Source organism: Salmo salar, chromosome ssa22, assembly GCF_905237065.1.
Source record: "Salmo salar chromosome ssa22, Ssal_v3.1, whole genome shotgun sequence".
Lineage (NCBI taxonomy): Eukaryota > Metazoa > Chordata > Actinopteri > Salmoniformes > Salmonidae > Salmo > Salmo salar.
Window position 1 is genome coordinate 41,697,186 of NC_059463.1, and position 19,361 is coordinate 41,716,546.

The window sequence follows — 19,361 nt, forward strand, 5'->3', positions numbered from 1 at the left end:
GCAGGTGCCTAATTGTGTGTGGTATTGGGGTGATGGCGTCATATTTAGGCTGTAGATTATATACCCAGCCAAACAATGTGCACCTGCAGTTGAGTACGCTGAAATATAATGAAACAGTTTGATGATTGTGTAAGATAGTATTATTATTTTGTTAAAGTAAACTCTGTTATTTTACATTCTGAAATGTGTGGAATAGAGAGCAATGGTAATGTCATTTTTGTAGGCACTAAATCCGCCATGGTTCGTAGAACATAGCCTATGGGAAAATGTATGTATTTTTTGGAAGGTGTTTGGATACACGCCAGGGGATCTGATAGGTTTTGTTCTATGAGAATCTTCATCAGCTAAAGTCCCTTTTTGTGAATTTTGAAGCATTTCTGTAATAAACCCCCCCACATAATACACATAAAGGTCATGTTAACTGACTGATATTATCTCAAAGAACAAAACGTATAAGAGCTCATAAGCCTGTGTTAACCTCAGACCTTATTTTTGGCGTTTATTCGAAAACCCCATTCTTTCCCCAATAAGTTTAACCATAGGAATGGCTGAACGAACGAGGTAAATCATACTGAGGTATACTCAAATCTAGCGAGATCTATTTGTTATTTATCATTTACCCAGTAACTAATCATATGTTTTCTGATTGGCCAAGGCATTAATGAAGTTGTAATAGCTTTATTGAGGCTGGGAGTCTTGAGGTTGATGGTGTTCAATGTGGTTTAACGGTTGAAGCTGTTAAATAGTTATTCGTCTCCGTACCATCCAGTCCTTGCTCCTACAGAAAGTAATCCATCCACCTGTACTCGGAATTTCAATGTACACATGGAAAGATACGAAAAGCCTACAGGGCAGGTATAACGCATTACAATGCGTGGCAAGAATTGGCATAAGCACTTATTACACCCATATAACAATGTAAGATGTAACATAAAGATAGATAGATATTATCAACAATTTACTCAATGTATAATACTGCAAATACAAATGCGTGATACTATGACATAACACAATATTGAAATCAATCATATAGTTATTTAAAGTAATGTATGCACCCCCGGAATGCAATTACGTAGTTGAATAGTCTTGCCATAGGTTCTCAATGACGCCATCTAAAGCAAAATATGCCAATCTGGCAGGTTGCGGGTTGTTTTCCTATACAGTATACTAGGACGTTGTCCACTGGCACTATACTGCATTGTCGCCAATAAACCGCGCAGGATGTGTTGGGGGACTGCAGAGCAAGTGATGGGGAGGGCAAAACACGCCCCCTAGACGCTCGGCTGAAGTGCCCGTGTCTGCAGGGAAGAGGCAGGTAGGTCTATCGAGACCTCAAAAAGTGTCCGCTCGCTCCTCTCTGTAGCTAAGGTAAGAACAAATGGCCATTTTACTTTTCCATTCAGTTATTTAGATCTAAAGACTTTGTTGTTGTGTCAGTGTTTTCTGTGTTTAGTCTAGGCTACATTATTAGAGAAAATAAAGTTGTTTGTAAAACATTTTTTTAAATAGAGCATGTTATATAATTGAAATGAAGTGCTATCTCTCGCTTCAAGTAATGAACCATTTACTGTAGTTTCATATGGGTATAGTTTTCGACATCCACCTGATTTATCCATGTATAAAAGGAATATGAACATTTTATGGACTGTTCTGAGGACCTATTGGATGGACGCTATCAGATGATCACCCGGATTCTTCCCACAGTGCTACTGGATATTATGAATGATCTGGAAAAGACGTTGTTTTATGGATTCATTTTCAACTGGACAAAGCTTACAAAAAGAAATCTGCATGGAATGGACACACGGCAAGCTCCATTTATGGATTCTCCCAAAATGGAATTCTACCATGGTCTACCTACACTTTCTATGTTGCCTGATATATCTACTGATGGTAGCCTATGTTTTTCAGATAGTAGGACTTTTCATCATCGTTATATTCTATGGCATTCAGAGAACTCAAGGGGGCTTAGGATACGTTTTTATTCAGATGCTGATTTAAAAATAAACAACCAGCTTGGTGAGAGTTTGAGGCACAACAACTGCCTCGTGTGAAGGTCAGGATAATAAGTCGACCAAGTTTTGGGGCTTTGTCAGGGAATCAGCAGTAATCTGTTTCCTGAATTGGCAGAGAAAGGAGAGAGGGGGAGGGAGAGGGGGAGGGAGAGGGTAGAAAAGTAACCACTACTAGGCATTACAGCTCTAATCCTGCACCCCTTTGGGCCTTCTGTAAGTAATAGGTACAAACAAGCTTAGCCCAATCATGACTGACCTCATACTGAACATGCAAGCTTTATGTAAGGAAAACAGGGTTGTATACAAAATGAAGGTACCTAACAGAGATTTCCACCAAAGCCGTGGTCCCCCACATTTTTTTGTTTTGTGATCTACTTGAAGCCTTTCAAACTTTCTTGTGCCGACACGATGTGTCTAGCCATATTAGTCCTAAGACGTGACCCAAGAGGAACTGGCTGTGACCTACCAGTGGGTCGGTCCCCAGTACACACCCACCATTTGTGAAACACTGGCCCAAAGTGTTTGGTCATGTTCTTTATGTGTGGTGAGGGTTGTCTTTACAAAAATGGATGTATATACATCTAAGACAGCCCAGTCTTAACGAGACAGAAGAGTAAACCTGTCTGTATGTTTTTGTTCCAGGAGCCTGCAGTGACGACAACATGGGTCGCAAAGAAATAACCTGCAGTTGGAAGAAAGTCACCAACAACATCAGAGATGTGTTCGAATTCAAACAAGCGCTGGGATCGTAAGTACTTTGTCTGATATGATTAGAGCCTGGAGGGTTTTCCTAGCCAGGTCAGTGTTTAAAACCACCACTTAATCATTCTAACAGGACACTGGAGGCAAACCTTGGTGTCTAGGTTTTCATTTCATTTTAACTCTGTCTCTGTGCCTCAAGCCATTTAATGTGTTTTACGTTTATAACTCAAAGCACTTTTACTTTTGGGCAGGGCCCTCACGCACCCCAAAAACCTGAGGGGGCATAAAGTATGACTGGGCGGTGGTCCGGAGGGGGCTAGGCCCCCTGTTGGGCAGTTGGAGAATTTAGCACTTTTCATACATCTGACACAGCTTTTTCCATAATCATTATGATTAATTATATTCTATTTCTTTATATCTAAGCATACCTCTTGAGTTGTTTGTATCCTCCTGACTGGTGTTTTCTTTTTAAAGAAACTAAAAAGGCTTCTCTGCATCTCTGCTAAAATCAGTGTAAAAGTTTAAAAGGAATGTGAATCTTATTCAGTACATTTAATAATTGCTTGCCAGCAGTCATGACAGCTAAAATAGTTAGACAAGCTAGCTATTCTAACTTGATTGATAGCCTGAAATGGCTTCTTGGTACTGTAGCTAGTTATGATGTTGGGATATTGGAAACCTATCTGGCCAACAACAAAAACATTTAATTAATAAATAAATACACAGTACCAGTCAAAAGTTTGGACACACCTACTCATTCCAGGGTTTTTCTTTATTTTTACTATTTTCTACATTGTATAATAATAGTGGTGACATCAAAACTATGAAATAATACAAATGGAATCATGTAGTAACCACTTGTTTCTTCAAGTGAAGTCGCAAAAACCATCAAGCACTGTGATGAAACTGGCTCTCATGAGGACAGCCACAGGAAAGGAAGACCCAGAGTTACTTCTGCTGCAGAGGATAAGTTCATTAGAGTTACCAGCCTCAGAAATTGCAGCACAAAAAAAATGCTTTACAGAGTTCAAGTAACAGACACATCTCAACATCAACTGTTCAGAGGAGACTGCGTGAATCATGCCTTCATGGTCGAATTTCTGCAAAGAAACCACTACTAAAGGACCCCAATAAGAAGAGACTTGCTTTGGCCAAAAAACACAAGCAATGGACATTAGACCGGTGGAAATCTGTCCTTTGGTCTGATGAGTCCAAATTTGAGATTTTTGGTTCCAACCGCTGTGTCTTTGTGAGACGCAGAGTAAGTGAACAAAGATCTCCGCATGTGTGGTTCCCACCGTGAAGCATGGAGGAGGAGGTGTGATGGTGTGGGGGTGCTTTGCTGGTGACACTGTCTGTGATTTATTTCGAATTTAAGGCAAACTTAACCAACATGGCTACCACAGCATTCTGCAGCGATACCCCATCCCATCTGGTTTGCGCTATCATTTGTTTTTCAACAGGACAATAACCCAACACACCTCCAGGCTGTGTAAGGGCTATTTGACCAAGAAGGAGAGTGATGGAGTGCTGCATCAGATGACCTGGCCTCCACAATCACCCGACCTCAACCCAATTGAGATGGTTCGGGATGAGTTGGACCGCAGAGTGAAGGAAAAGCAGCCAACAAGTGCTCAACATATGTGGGAACTCCTTCAAGACTGTTGGAAAAGCATTCCAGGTGAAGCTGGTTGAGAGAATGCCAACAGTGTGCAAAGCTGTCATCAAGGCAAAGGGTGGCTACTTTGAAGAATCTAGAATCTAAAATCTAAAATATATTTTGATTTGTTTAACACTTTTTTGGATACTACATGATTCCATATGTGTTATTTCATAATTTTGATGTCTTCACTATTGTTTTGCTTTTGGGATAATTCACATCATCTAATATGTAGAACCTACCTGGGTGATGCACGGCAGACATTTTGTGCTTGGTCGTTTTCAATGGACCTTTGTTGCTGGGTAGCGACTCTTGTCAGCTTCTTAACTCAGACAAAAGTGCCATTATTACAGGATTGAGTGGATCTCCAGGAGACCTACTTTACCGGTTTCCAGAGAAGGATCCTAGTTTGGCACTATAATCCTGGACGGGCCTGAACATTCCACCCAGATTATCAGATTATCAGGACCCAGGTCAGGGCAGGTCTTCTTAATCAACTGAAGTGGAATACTTGGCGCTCACACAATACAGCCTCTCTCTCTTTAGATACGGTTCAACTAGGACCCAAGTACAGACAATTCTTTAGAGATTTTTGAGATGAGATAGCAACAGTAACCAAAAGAGGACAGGACATTGCAAAATGTAGTAAAAATTGTTAACCAATATCTGCCCAGTGTGTGAGCGTACATGTTTGGTTGTGTGTTTGTGCCTGAGTGTGTGCTTGTCTGTGTGTGTGTGCGGCAATAATAACAACAATAATAACAATAATGATAATAATAATCATGGATAAAGATAGCAATAAATAGGGTGGAGGAGTTAAGTGCGGGTAGGTGTGGTGCGTGGGCATGTGCATGTGTTAGTATTCGTTTTTGCAGTGTTTCCCCTAGGATTTATTTCAGCATATAGGGAAAACACTGGTGTTTTGTGTGTGTTTATACATTAAGCCCATGTGTTTGAATGTACAGTATGTGTGGGGTATAAGAGGGCTTTATGACTGTTTCAGAGTTTGTTGTGCTTTGCCAAATAAAATAGAAGAAACGGCATTGTCCAGTTGTCCACACAATGCTAATATCTGCAGAGTGAGAGTGGTATGTCTGCTGGCCCCTGGCCTGTTTATCTGAGCCTCCTGCTCAACTCATCAGCCTCTCCTCAAGCAGCTTATACTCCAGAACATCCCTGGCTGTGAATGAGAGGCTGATGTTGAGAGAGAGGTGTGAGCCAGGTAGGTGAGCAATGACGTCATTCCAGCTCAGGAACATCCTAACTCTGTTATAGGATTAGGGGCCTGGGATTGTGTGTCTGTGTGTTTACTGTGTGAGGGAATGTGTGAGTTTGAGTGTGAATTTAAGTATCTGTATGTGTGTGTTCATCAGACCTGGGTTCAATTAGTATCATTTTCTTTCAAATACGTTAAGTGTCTGATGGAGCCTTTTAGGAGTATTAGATGAGAGGAATTTGCACTTTTGGAACTAGTATATTGGTCCCATTTTGCCAGGAAGCGAAGTGGCAAGCTCAATCAAAGTGTTTGAAAGAAAACAAATAGTGCAGTATTTGAACCCAGGCCTAGTTGTGTCTGTCTGTATGTCTGTCTCTCCCAGACAGTGATGTCTTTGGGTAGAAACACACTCATTGCATCAGTATCACAGGTGTCGGAATGTGACAGTCAGGCCCAGAGTGTCTGCTAAACAGAGGATTACCCTCACCTTGGTCTCCTTCAAACAGAGAAATCAGCAGATGGAGGGTAGATCCATTTTGAGGCTTAGGATCCTTTTGGCTCCCTCCCACACATTAACACTAACTTCTCTCCTGATGTCATGTTATGGCTGGGGTGTTTGTTTGGTCTGACGAAGAACCAACCCACCCACAGCCTGCTCAGGGTTCATCCAGGGTTGACTGTGCTAGATCAGACAGAGACAAACGGACACAATGAACAAATGAAGACCACAATGGAAATAAGCCTCCGGGCTTTATTGTGTTTTTATCGGCAATCATTTTTTATGTATGTTATGTTGTCTCCCGCTTGAGCAGACTACTACTTTTAATGATCTAATCAGTTCAATCAATCAATCATTTCAGGGTTCCCTGTCCTGAGCTTCAGGCTGGGTTATGTAAAGTGCTTGAGCACTAGTCCTGCCCTGCTGCTATTCACAGGCCTCAGGAGCACAGGCCTCAGGAGCACAAGCCTCAGGAGCAGAGGCCTCAGGAGCACAGGCCATACCTGAGCCTCTATCTGGGATACCCTCGTCTCGTTCCTAGCTGTGTGTCAGCTATGATCCTGGCTAGTGAGGCTGGGTGGTGGTGACTCCACCTACAGCACATAGCGTTAGGTAGCCTAGCTGTTAGAGTGTTGGGCCAGTAACCGAAAGGTTGCTGGTCGAGAACCAGAGCCGATAACTTGGAAAAATCTATTGATGTACCCTTGAGCAAGGGACTTAACCCTAATTTCCTCCAGGGGCGCCTTACTTCTACTACTACTACTAACCTTTTTCTCTGTCTGTCTGTGTGGGTGTGTAGGGGTTCGTTCTCCGAGGTGTTTTTGGTGCGAGAGAAGAAGACAGGAAACCTGTACGCCCTGAAGTGTCTGAAGAAAAAACACCTCAGCTGTAGCAACCTGGAGAACGAGATCACTGTGCTGAAGAAGTGAGTACACGCATGCACACACACACGCTCATACTCTTACACACTCTCACGCCTGAACAAGTTAACATCATATATCTCTCAATCTTCCTCTCAGGATAAGGCATGACAATGTGATTGGACTGGAAGATTTCTATGAGACTCAGACACACTATTACCTCGTCATGCAGCTGTGAGTGCAAACCATTATCACTACATAAGCTAAATACATGTATTAGCCTACAGATAAATGTTACTATTTTAGAGAACTTGCTGTATTAGTCGGGTGTTTAATAAGGGTTGTAAATGCTGGTGATGAGAATGGTGATGATGATTATGCTGATGATGGTGATGCCGATGATGATGATGTTTATGGTGAGGACGAGGATGTTTATGGTGATGATGCGGATGATGATGGTGAATATGGTGGGGAGATTCTGGTGTGTGTGTGTTCTTTCCTAGGGTGTCTGGTGGAGAGCTCTTTGACCGTATCATAGATCGGGGGGTGTACACAGAGAAGGACGCCAGCCAGCTGGTCCGCCAAGTACTGCAAGCTGTCAACTACCTTCACGAGAACAGCATAGTGCACAGGGACCTCAAGGTATGTTACACACACACAGTCAACATACCTGGTAGAGTGAGGGTCAAAGTACATTTTAATGTAGCTAAAAAGTAAATAAATAATATACAATTTGCCACTCCAAACATATTTCATACACGTTACTATATCATCAGTGGCGTATTGGAGGGTAAACACACATTTACGCGTTTACCCACTTTTTACTAGAAAATGCATTGAAAGTATAGGGAGCGTTACTTTACTCACAGCGAACAGCGAACCCATCTATTTTTTGTATACCATGTTGAGAGAATAGTTCCTCTGCTGCTTGTTGACCCTCTCCCCCTCTCTCTCCCTGTGTGTGAGAGCAGCCAGAGAACCTGCTATACTTCGACTCACACGAGAACTCCAAGATCATGATCAGTGACTTCGGCCTGTCCAAGATGTCTGACCACGGAGTGATGTCCACAGCCTGTGGCACGCCAGGATATGTTGGTAAGAGTGTGTGTGTGTCAAATCAAATCAAATTTGTCACATGCGCCAAACAGGTGTAGACTTTACCGTGAAATGCTTGCTTACGAGCCCTTCCCAATGATGCAGAGGGCTCGTAAGCAAGCATTTCACGGTAAAGTCTACACTGTTGTAATCAACGCATGTGACAAATGCAATTTGATTTAATGCAGATGTGCACCAAGGGTGTGTTAGATGGTTGGTCATTGAAATAGAGAGTAAAGCTTCATTGCACAGCTAGAGAGTATTAGCATGGTATCTAACCCTGTGTATATTTGATCCTCTACAGCCCCTGAAGTTCTGGCTCAGAAACCCTACAGCAAGGCAGTGGACTGCTGGTCCATAGGAGTCATCACATACATCCTGTGAGTGCCTATCTAGGACTTCTAGATCTATATCTGCCAGCACCTCTTCTCAACCCTTTCATAGTATCAGGATGACTGCATTGTGAGATGGTATTTCTATATCACTTTTGGGAAAAGTTATTGTAATTCTATGATGAATTCTGTGTTAACTCTGTAAAACGACTGTTTGTTCCCTCTCTCTGTGTTAACTCTGTAAAACGACTGTATGTTCCCTCTCTCTCTCTGTGTTAACTCTGTAAAACGACTGTATGTTCCCTCTCTCTGTGTTAACTCTGTAAAACAACTGTATGTTCCCTCTCTCTCTCTGTGTTAACTCTGTAAAACGACTGTATGTTCCCTCTCTCTGTGTTAACTCTGTAAAACGACTGTTTGTTCCCTCTCTCTGTGTTAACTCTGTAAAACGACTGTATGTTCCCTCTCTCTCTCTGTGTTAACTCTGTAAAACGACTGTATGTTCCCTCTCTCTCTCTGTGTTAACTCTGTAAAACGACTGTATGTTCCCTCTCTCTGTGTTAACTCTGTAAAACAACTGTATGTTCCCTCTCTCTCTCTGTGTTAACTCTGTAAAACGACTGTATGTTCCCTCGCTCTCTCTGTGTTAACTCTGTAAAACGACTGTATGTTCCCTCTCTCTCTCTGTGTTAACTCTGTAAAACGACTGTATGTTCCCTCTCTCTCTCTGTGTTAACTCTGTAAAACGACTGTATGTTCCCTCTCTCTCTCTGTGTTAACTCTGTAAAACGACTGTATGTTCCCTCTCTCTCTCTGTGTTAACTCTGTAAAACGACTGTATGTTCCCTCTCTATCTCTGTGTTAACTCTGTAAAACGACTGTATGTTCCCTCTCTATCTCTGTGTTAACTCTGTAAAACGACTGTTTGTTCCCTCTCTCTGTGTTAACTCTGTAAAATGACTGTATGTTCCCTCTCTCTCTCTGTGTTAACTCTGTAAAACGACTGTATGTTCCCTCTCTCTCTCTGTGTTAACTCTGTAAAACGACTGTATGTTCCCTCTCTCTGTGTTAACTCTGTAAAACGACTGTATGTTCCCTCTCTCTGTGTTAACTCTGTAAAACGACTGTATGTTCCCTCTCTCTCTCTGTGTTAACTCTGTAAAACGACTGTATGTTCCCTCTCTCTCTCTGTGTTAACTCTGTAAAACGACTGTTTGTTCCCTCTCTCTCTCTCTGTTAACTCTGTAAAACGACTGTATGTTCCCTCTCTCTCTCTGTGTTAACTCTGTAAAACGACTGTTTGTTCCCTCTCTCTCTCTGTGTTAACTCTGTAAAACGACTGTATGTTCCCTCTCTCTCTCTGTGTTAACTCTGTAAAACGACTGTATGTTCCCTCTCTCTGTGTTAACTCTGTAAAACGACTGTATGTTCCCTCTCTCTGTGTTAACTCTGTAAAACGACTGTATGTTCCCTCTCTCTCTCTGTGTTAACTCTGTAAAACGACTGTATGTTCCCTCTCTCTCTCTGTGTTAACTCTGTAAAACGACTGTATGTTCCCTCTCTCTCTCTGTGTTAACTCTGTAAAACGACTGTATGTTCCCTCTCTCTCTCTGTGTTAACTCTGTAAAACGACTGTATGTTCCCTCTCTCTGTGTTAACTCTGTAAAATGACTGTATGTTCCCTCTCTCTCTCCGTGTTAACTCTGTAAAACGACTGTATGTTCCCTCTCTCTGTGTTAACTCTGTAAAACGACTGTATGTTCCCTCTCTCTGTGTTAACTCTGTAAAAGGACTGTATGTTCCCTCTCTCTCTCCGTGTTAACTCTGTAAAACGACTGTATGTTCCCTCTCTCTCTCTGTGTTAACTCTGTAAAACGACTGTATGTTCCCTCTCTCTCTCTGTGTTAACTCTGTAAAATGACTGTTTGTTCCCTCTCTCTCTCTCTGTGTGACAGGCTGTGTGGCTACCCTCCGTTCTTCGAGGACAATGAGACACGTCTGTTCGCTAAGATCATGAGGGCCGACTACGCTTTCCACTCGCCCTTTTGGGATGACATCTCTGAGTCAGGTAAGACAAATACCACCACATCAACAACAACAACAAGGGTATTTAAAGTGGAACTGACAGCATTTTAGCAACATGAAATCTTATTAAAATCTGTTCATATACACCTCCAAGAAGAATATGACACCTTTTTTTTACATTTTCTGACAAGCGAGCACTTAGATATGGTCGTTTTCATTAATTCATAGAATGTTTGGGAATGACGTTGTAATGAGTACGATGGGAGACAGAGAGCTGGTTTCAAGCGCAGGGAGCAGCAGGTGTTTATTATTAAAGGACCACAGGAGGAGGCAGGTAGCTGGGTCCAGGGGCAGGCAGAAGGTCATACACAGGGGTCCAAAAAGGTAACAGTACAGGCAGGGTAAAGGCTAGTAACGTCGTCCGGGAAATCAGGCAAGAGGTTGATGTCAGGAAATCTGATAGGCAAAAGTACAGGCAGGGAGGTGTCGTTAGTGAGGATGGCCAAAAACTACGATACACGGGAGGACTAATACGGAAATAAACAGCGCTCCGAATAGAATGTGTACCAAAACAAACAATACCTCACAATGATGGGAGCAAAGAACTGAACTAAATAGTGTGTGTAAATGACATACAGGTGTGTGAGCAGGTGATCAGAATTCAGGTGATTGGGATCTGGAGAGTGAGCTGCATTCAGGGGATCTATGTGTTTGAGAGTGTGAGCTGGAAAGTGAGCTGCGTTCAGGGGATCTATGTGTTTGAGAGTGTGAGCTGGAAAGTGAGCTGCGTTCAGGGGATCTATGTGTTTGAGAGTGTGAGCTGGAAAGTGAGCTGCGTTCAGGGGATCTATGTGTTTGAGAGTGTGAGTTGGAAGCAGATGTTACAGACGTAGAGTAAGGCATTTGTGAAAATTCTATAGCAATATAGAGTGTGAAAGCGTCCGTGCGTTTGGACACTAATAGACACTGCAGGAAATAAAACCGAATAAAAACATCTGTCCTGTCCAGAGTCTACGCAGACCGGATTCTACGCAGACAGGTGCGCCATAGCCAATCAGAGCTACAGTAGGCCTATATACAAATAAGCCATTTGCCACACGGGTCTGCCATCATTCACTCTGAGCTGGATTGTGTGTTTACAGGCAATAGCAACAGCGCAACTTTAGATCATTAGAACCCACAAAATACACCTGAATGGATTTCTGCAAATATGTAAATACCACGAGAGTCCTACATTTGATAACTTACACAATACTAGTGATCAAACAACCATGAAAAGGTAGGCTATCTCTCCCTCAGTTCTCTATGTACATCAACAAGATCAGCAACTAATGCTATCTATGGCAAGATGAGCTAAAATCTATTGAGGGAACATTAGATAAACCCTCTCAAACTTTTTCAGCTAGTTGCCCATCAAAATTGCACTGATAAATGATGGGGAATAGTAGCCTGCTCGTCCTTCTGTAGCTTGCCTGCCAATGCATGCTTGTCCAAACCCACTTTTTGACAACTGAATGAGAACTTGCCTGCCTGCCCATTTGATCGATGCCAAATACATTTGATTGACAACTAAGAGGTATGCTAACTGTGGATAACAGTCGTTCAAGTTCAGCATACTGTAGCTAGCTAGCTAGCAAAGCGATTCACATTTCTCGCTAGTTAAATGACACCTGCAGCAGCTCTAGCTGTAGCCAACAAAAAATGATATGAGGGGGAAAAGTAGGCACTCACCCACTCCTCCAATGACATTACATCCTCCCAGCAGCTAGCTAGCTAGCCAACTAACGTTAGAGTCTGTGTTTTTAGCTTGCTAAATAAATAGCTTGCTACATAAAAAGATAGCCCAGGGCTGTCAAACTCAATCAGCGCACAGATCATATAAAAAACAGCAACTTTGCAGGCTAGACATTTCAACAACAAAAAATCCAACCGCGACCCAAACTGCCCATTGTTTAATTAGAAAACAAATATGGCCCTTTTATAATATGTACATAGTAGGGCCCTACCTGACTAAAAAAATTATTGTTAGACCGAAAGTCATCTGTTCTTTTGACCAATCGATTACACGAATGTGTATTTTTTCCATATATAGACACACCCAATGTGTTTTAATAAAATCAACTATATGCAATGAGCTTGTCTGATGCTTAAGCTTATGGTTTGATGCCTCAAGAGGGCGCCAGAGATCTAGATAACCAGAAGAAAACTGATCCAACTATTCTCCTCCCGCTCCTGCTGACTATTGCAGATTCTGCTATTACTCTCCTGAAGTTGTCGGTTATAGCCTACATGAGGAGTCTGCAACCTTTCTCATGTGAAATGTCATTTTATCTTACCATTTCTACTGTTCTGCGTGCCAGTTATGGTGTTCATATGCATATTTTTGTGAAACAGTTTAATTTAATTTAGAATAAGATCACATATCAAAATCATTGTCATATGGTTAATCAAAATTCTATCCAAATCTAAATGAAAATGATACAAACATTAAAAGTAACTTCTATTGGCATTGCCAACTATGTAAAAATAGCCTACATAAAGCTGACAAATAAAAACATTGCAGCCTGCAGGTAGAAAATATCCAGATTAAAAATAAATATCCTATAAATCACATTGGCTACTCATGGCCTATCTGCAACGAAATTTGAAACATTGTGTCAACTATTAACTTGGGTCCGGCCTGAAGCTTGCGCAACATTGTATAAAATATTCTGGGCCCTCAGAGTTTCCCATGCCAGTAAGCTCAGGACAGACACAGCTGTAGGCTATTTGCGCAAGAGATAAGAAGCAGTGCTTGACTTGGGAAGAAGCTCACCGGAGCTGGGTACTGGCACCTCAAATGTTCTACTGCTTGAGTGTCACGGGCGGATAGAACAGTTTTAAGGGTGAGTCAAGCGCAGGAGACTGAGGTCCGTTGGAACAAACTTGATTTAATAGATCCAAGGGCAAAATCCATATACGGCTGGGAGCACAACAGTCAAAAAGACTAAAAGAAGCTCCGCTCAAAAGGCAGACGGGGCGCAGCCCGGCAACCCTAATGCCTATACAATAAGTCGTAAACCAAACAATATAACACCACACGTAACAAAGAACAATCCCGCACTAATCCTAACTAAACACAGACAAACTAAATACCCCCCCACTAATGACAAACACGAAACAAGTGCAATCAAAAAACAGACATAACTAACAGACACCGAAACACAGATCGGTGGCAGCTAGTAGGCCGGCGACGACGACCGCCGAGCACCGCCCGACCGAGGAGAGGCGCCACCTTCTGTGGACGTTGTGACATTGAGCTCCTCTTCCTCTTATAAAATATTAGCTCAAAAGTATTGTGGAGCTCCTGCACCTAAATATAAACAGTACCAGCACCCAAAATTAGTACCTGAACCTATTTCAGTCCAAGTCCAGCACTGATAAGCCTTTTTTATGACGTTTCCACTGGATCAGACCATGACATTTTTCCCTTTCATGCTGAGGGGTTATCGAAAGGGAGAGAGCTGGAAAGATTTTTCAATTACATTGAGGAACTATTGTAATTCTCAATGGATGTAAAAACAGACATAGTTTGCTTGCTGTTTGAGGTGAAGAAAACATTACTTTGAAAAGCTCCACAAGTCATTAGTGGTGGTGCGTTAAGCCAATCTTTATCTTTTCTTTATTTTTTACTATTTTCTACAATGTAGAATAATAGTGAGGACATCAGAACTATAAAATAACACATATGGAATCATATGGAATAACACAAATATAAAATCATAGACTTAATTATAATATAATAAACACACAGAAATACGACCCTTAGATCATTATTATGATCAAATCTGGAAACTATCATTTAGAAAACAAAACGTTTATTCTTTCAGTGAAATACAGAACCGTTCCGTATATTATCGAACGGGTGGCATCCATAAGTCTAAATATTGCTGTTACATTGCACAACCTTCAATGTTATGTCATAGTTATGTAAAATTCAGGCAAATTAATTACAGTCTTTGTTAGAAAGAAATGGTCTTCACACAGTTCGCAACGAGCCAGGCGTCCCAAACTGCTGCGTATACCCTGACTCTGCTTGCACAGAATGCAAGAGATGTGACACAATTTCCCTAGTTAATATTGCCTGCTAACATGAATTTATTTTACCTAAATATGCAGGTTTAAAAAAATATACTTGTGTATTGATTTTAAGAAAGGCATTGATGTTTATGGTTTGGTACTTTGATGCAACAACAGTGCTTTTTTCGCGAATGTGCTTGTTAAATCATCCCCCGTTTGGCGAAGTAGGCTGTGAGTCGATGATAAATTAACAGGCACCTCGTTGATCATTTGCAACGCTTGACACGCTAGTTAAACTAGTAATATCATCAACCATGTGTAGTTAACTAGTGATTATGTTAAGATTGATTGTTTTTTATAAGATAAGTTTAATGCTAGACAGCAACTTACCTTGGCTCCTTGCTGCACTCGCGTAACAGATGGTCATACAGTCTCCTCGTGGAGTGCAATGTAATCAGCGTCCAAAAATGCTGATTACCGATTGTTATGAAAACTTGAAATCGGCCATGCCGATTAATCGGTCAACCTCTAGTGGGAACCACACATGCGGAGATCATCCGTACATCTACTCTGCGTCTCACAAAGACTCGGCAGTTGGAACCAAAAATTGCAAATTTGGACTCATCAGACCAAAGGACAGATTTCCACCGGTCTAATGTCCATTGCTTGTGTTTCTTGGCCCAAGCATGTCTCTTCTTCTTATTGGTGTCCTTTAGTAGTGGTTTCTTTGCAGCAATTCGACCATGAAGGCCTGATTCACGTAGTCTCCTCTGAACAGTTGATGTTGAGATGTGTCTGTTACTTGAACTTTGTGAAGCATTTATTTGGGCTGCAATTTCTGAGGCTGGTAACTCTAATGAACTTATCCTCTGCAGCAGAGGTAACTCTGGGTCTTCCTTTCCTGTGGCGGTCCTCATGAGAGCCAGTGTCATCATAGAGCTTGATGGTTTTTGCGACTTCACTTGAAGAAACGTTCAAAGTTCTTGATATGTTTCCGCATTGACTGACCTTCATGTCTTAAAGTAATGATGGACTGTCGTTTCTCTTTGCTTATTTGAGCTGTTCTTGCCATAATATAGACTTGGTCTTTTACCAAATAGGGCTATCTCTGTATACTACCCCTACCTTGTCATAACTGATTGGCTCAAACGTGTTAAGAAGGAAAGAGATTCCAGAAATTGACTTTTTAACAAGGCACACCTGTTAATTGAAATGCATTCCAGGTGACTACCTCATGAAGCTGGTTGAGAGAATGCCAAGAGTGTGCAAAGCCGTCATCAAGGCAAAGGGTGGCTACTTTGAAGAATCGCAAATATAAAATATATTTTGATTTGTTTAACACTTTCTTGGTTACTATATGATTCCATATGTGTTATTTCATAGTTTTGATGTCTTCAATATTATTCTACAATGTAGAAAATAGTAAAAAATTAAGAAAAACCCTTGAATGAGTAGGTGTGTCCAAACTTTTGACTGGTACTGTATATATTAAAGATATTAATAATTTTTAGAAGGCTGAAAGTTCCATGTCAGTTGTTGATGTTTCTGTCTGTCTCTGTTTCCATAGCGAAAGACTTCATCCGGAACATGATGCAGAAGCACCCTAACAAACGGTTCACCACAGAACAAGCCCTCAGACACCCCTGGTGAGTCACACACACAGATCCAGGATCAGCCTATCCTCTGCTCATCTTAACTACAACCTTCAGAGGAGGAAAACAGAAAACTGACCTCAGATCAGTGTCTAGGTAGCTCACTCTTTCCTGTTTATTACTTGTTCCTGGTGACCCTATTAATGTAATTTCCTGTTGCAGGATCATTGGAAAGACTGCGAGGGATCAGGACATCTATGAATCAGTCAGCATGCAGATCCAGAGGAACTTTGCCAAGTCCAAATGGAGGGTGAGCAACATATGAGGCGACATACAGTATGCTAGCATACATACATTTATTATATTATTATTATTAACAAAACCCGATTATTTATACAAACATATGAATGCTAATATTCCTGTGTGTTTGTGTGTGTTACAGCAAGCCTTCAACGCCACAGCAGCCATCAAACATATGAAGAAGCTGCAGTTGGCCCACGCCGACCCCGACGCCCCTCTCCCTCCCATCCCCGCCATAGCCATTAACCCCTGCAACTCCCAGAATCCCCTGCGGGGTGTCAACAACATCACCACAGAGGACGTTGACGCCACCGGCAACCTCCCGATCCCAGTGTGTCACATGACCCCTCCAGAGGCACAGTACCGGGGCCTGAGAGCCAGTCACAGCGAGCCCATGCATGCACCGGTCGTCATGGAGACATATAATGCAGAGAATTGTTCCTCATTCACGGCAGCTAAGAGGTGAGTCCAAGTGGACTGAGTGGAGGGGAATGTATCTTTCGGGGGGATTCAGATATGTCCACTAAGTGTAGAATCTGTGGTTCTGAAGGCTCTGCTTTTAATGTCGTGTTTCAGCTGTGACGCCATGGACAGGGCGACCAATAGGAATGGCCAGATGATGCAGACTGGGGTGTGTTCTGTCATGTGATTGGTTGATTAGCCTGAGGATCAATTCAACTACGTCAAGGTAAATTGGTCTCATATTGACAATGCATGTTCATTTGAATACACTCATGCACACAATAAACAAAATACAGAGAGATAAGTTCATAGGAAAACACCCAACTTTCTCACAGTAATTATATGAATCTTCATGTGAACCCCCCCCCCCCCCCTCCAGTGTTTCTGCAGTGTTGCAGTCAAGAAGTTTGAGCCACTCCTTGCTGCTCTACAGGTGTCTGTCTGCTGCCTCCTGATGGTTAATTTCTGTAGTGCTCTTTTGAGATTTCCAGGGGCCCATAGCAAGGACCCAGGGCCCGAACCGTCTCCAGAGGAGAACACAGGAAGACCTGGGGTTCATACCCAATTACAGTGCAGTACATTTACACTCACGCACAAATGTATGCACTCACACATACAAATGCAAACTTTAATTTCTCTGACCCAAGCTACTGTCGATGAAGCTTTAGAAGTGTACATTCTGTCCTTCTATCTCAACAGAAACATATATATATTTTAAGTATTCAAAAATATGCAGTACCAGTCAAACATTTGGACACACTTACTCATTCAAGGGTTTTTCTTTATTTTTACTGTTTTCTACATTGTAGAATAATAGTGAAGATGTCAAAACTATGAAATAACACATATGGACTCATGTAGTAACCAAAAAAGTGTTAAACAAATCAAAACATATTTTGCGCACTCTTGACATTCTCTCAACCAGCTTCACCTGGAATGCTTTTCCAACAGTCTTGAAGGAGTTCCCACATATGCTGAGCACTTGTTGGCTGCTTTTCCTTCACTCTGCGGTCCAAATCATCCCAAATCATCTCATTTGCGTTGAGGTCGGGTGATTGTGGAGTCCAGGTCATCTGATGCAGCACTCCATCACTCTCCTTCTTGGTCAAGCAGCCCTGTCACAGCCTGGAGGTGTGTTTTGGGTCATTGTCCTGTTGAAAACAAATGATAGTCCCACTAAGCGCAAACCAGATGGGATGGCGTATCGCTGCAGCATGCTCTGGTAGCCATGCTGGTTAAGTGTGCCTTCAATTCTAAATAAATCACTGACTGTGTCACCAGCAAAGCATCATCACACCTCCACCTCCATTCTTCACAGTGGGAACCACACATGCAGAGAGCATCCGTTCACCTACTCTGCATCTCACAAAGACACGGCGGTTGGAACCAAAAATCTCAAATTTGGACTCATCAGACCAAAGGACAGATTTCCACCGGTCTAATGTCCATTGCTCGTGTTTCTTGGCCCAAGCAAGTCTCTTCTTCTTATTGGTGGCCTTTAGTAATGGTTTCTTTGACCATGAAGGCATGATTCACGCAGTCTCCTCTGAACAGTTGATGTTGAGATGTGTCTGTTACTTGAACTTTGTGAAGAATTTATTTGGGCTGCAATTTCTGAGGCTGGTAACTCTAATGAACTTATCCTCTGCAACAGAGGTAACGCAGGGTCCTCATGAGAGCCAGTTTCATCATAGCGCTTGATGGTTTTTGTGACTGCACTTGAAGAAACGTTTAATGTAACTGCATTCCAGGTGACTATCTCATGAAGCTGGGTGAGCGAATGAAAAGAGTGTGCAAAGCCGTCATCAAGGCAAAGGGTGGCTACTTTGAAGAATCTAAAATATATTTTTATTTGTTTAACACTTTTTTGGTTATTACATGATTCCATATGTGTTATTTCATAGTTTTGATGTCTTCACTATTATTCTACAATGTAGAAAATAGTCAAAAGAAAGAAAAACCCTTGAATGAGTAGGTGTGTTCAAACTTTTGCTGGTACTGTATTTGCAACGTATAATTGTTTATGACTATATATATATATAAGTACATTTGTTTCAATAAGCATTAGTCATAAACAATTATACGTTGCAAATACAGTACCAGCAAAAGTTTGAACACACCTACTCATTCAAGGGTTTTTCTTTCTTCAATGACAATGACATGATATATAGATATATATATATATATATATATATATATATATATATATATATATATATATATATATATATATATATATATATATATATATATATATAACTGAACACTTCTTTTGCTGATATGATAGCTGTGACAGCTAGATTCTATCTCATTAATTAATTGGCTTTGGCTACTTTATGTGTTGTTGTCTGAACTGAATCAAGCTCTGTTGTTCTTTCACTCACATCTGAAACGAATAATGGAGTCTTCTGTTTCTGGAGAAACCAGAGTCTTCTGTTTCTGGAGAAACCAGAGTCTTCTGTTTCTGGAGAAACCAGAGTCTTCTGTCTCTGGAGAAACCAGAGTCTTCTGTCTCTGGAGAAACCAGAGTCTTCTGTTTCTGGA

At 41.6% G+C, this 19,361-nt stretch overlaps 1 protein-coding gene across 1 annotated transcript; it reads left to right on the forward strand.

Moving 5' to 3' along the window:
• Window positions 1-1,216: 1,216 nt before the first annotated feature.
• On the forward strand, window positions 1,217-17,652 carry LOC106583383 (calcium/calmodulin-dependent protein kinase type 1D). Its single transcript, XM_014167509.2, has 13 exons — window positions 1,217-1,368; window positions 2,658-2,763; window positions 6,892-7,017; window positions 7,112-7,186; window positions 7,456-7,594; window positions 7,924-8,047; window positions 8,352-8,427; window positions 10,335-10,447; window positions 16,031-16,109; window positions 16,278-16,365; window positions 16,498-16,817; window positions 16,932-17,043; window positions 17,197-17,652. Exons 2-12 carry the CDS (start codon window positions 2,678-2,680, stop codon window positions 17,002-17,004), a joined length of 1,299 nt encoding a protein of 432 aa, XP_014022984.1. The 5' UTR covers window positions 1,217-1,368; window positions 2,658-2,677; the 3' UTR covers window positions 17,005-17,043; window positions 17,197-17,652.
• The last annotated feature ends 1,709 nt before the right edge of the window (window positions 17,653-19,361 follow it).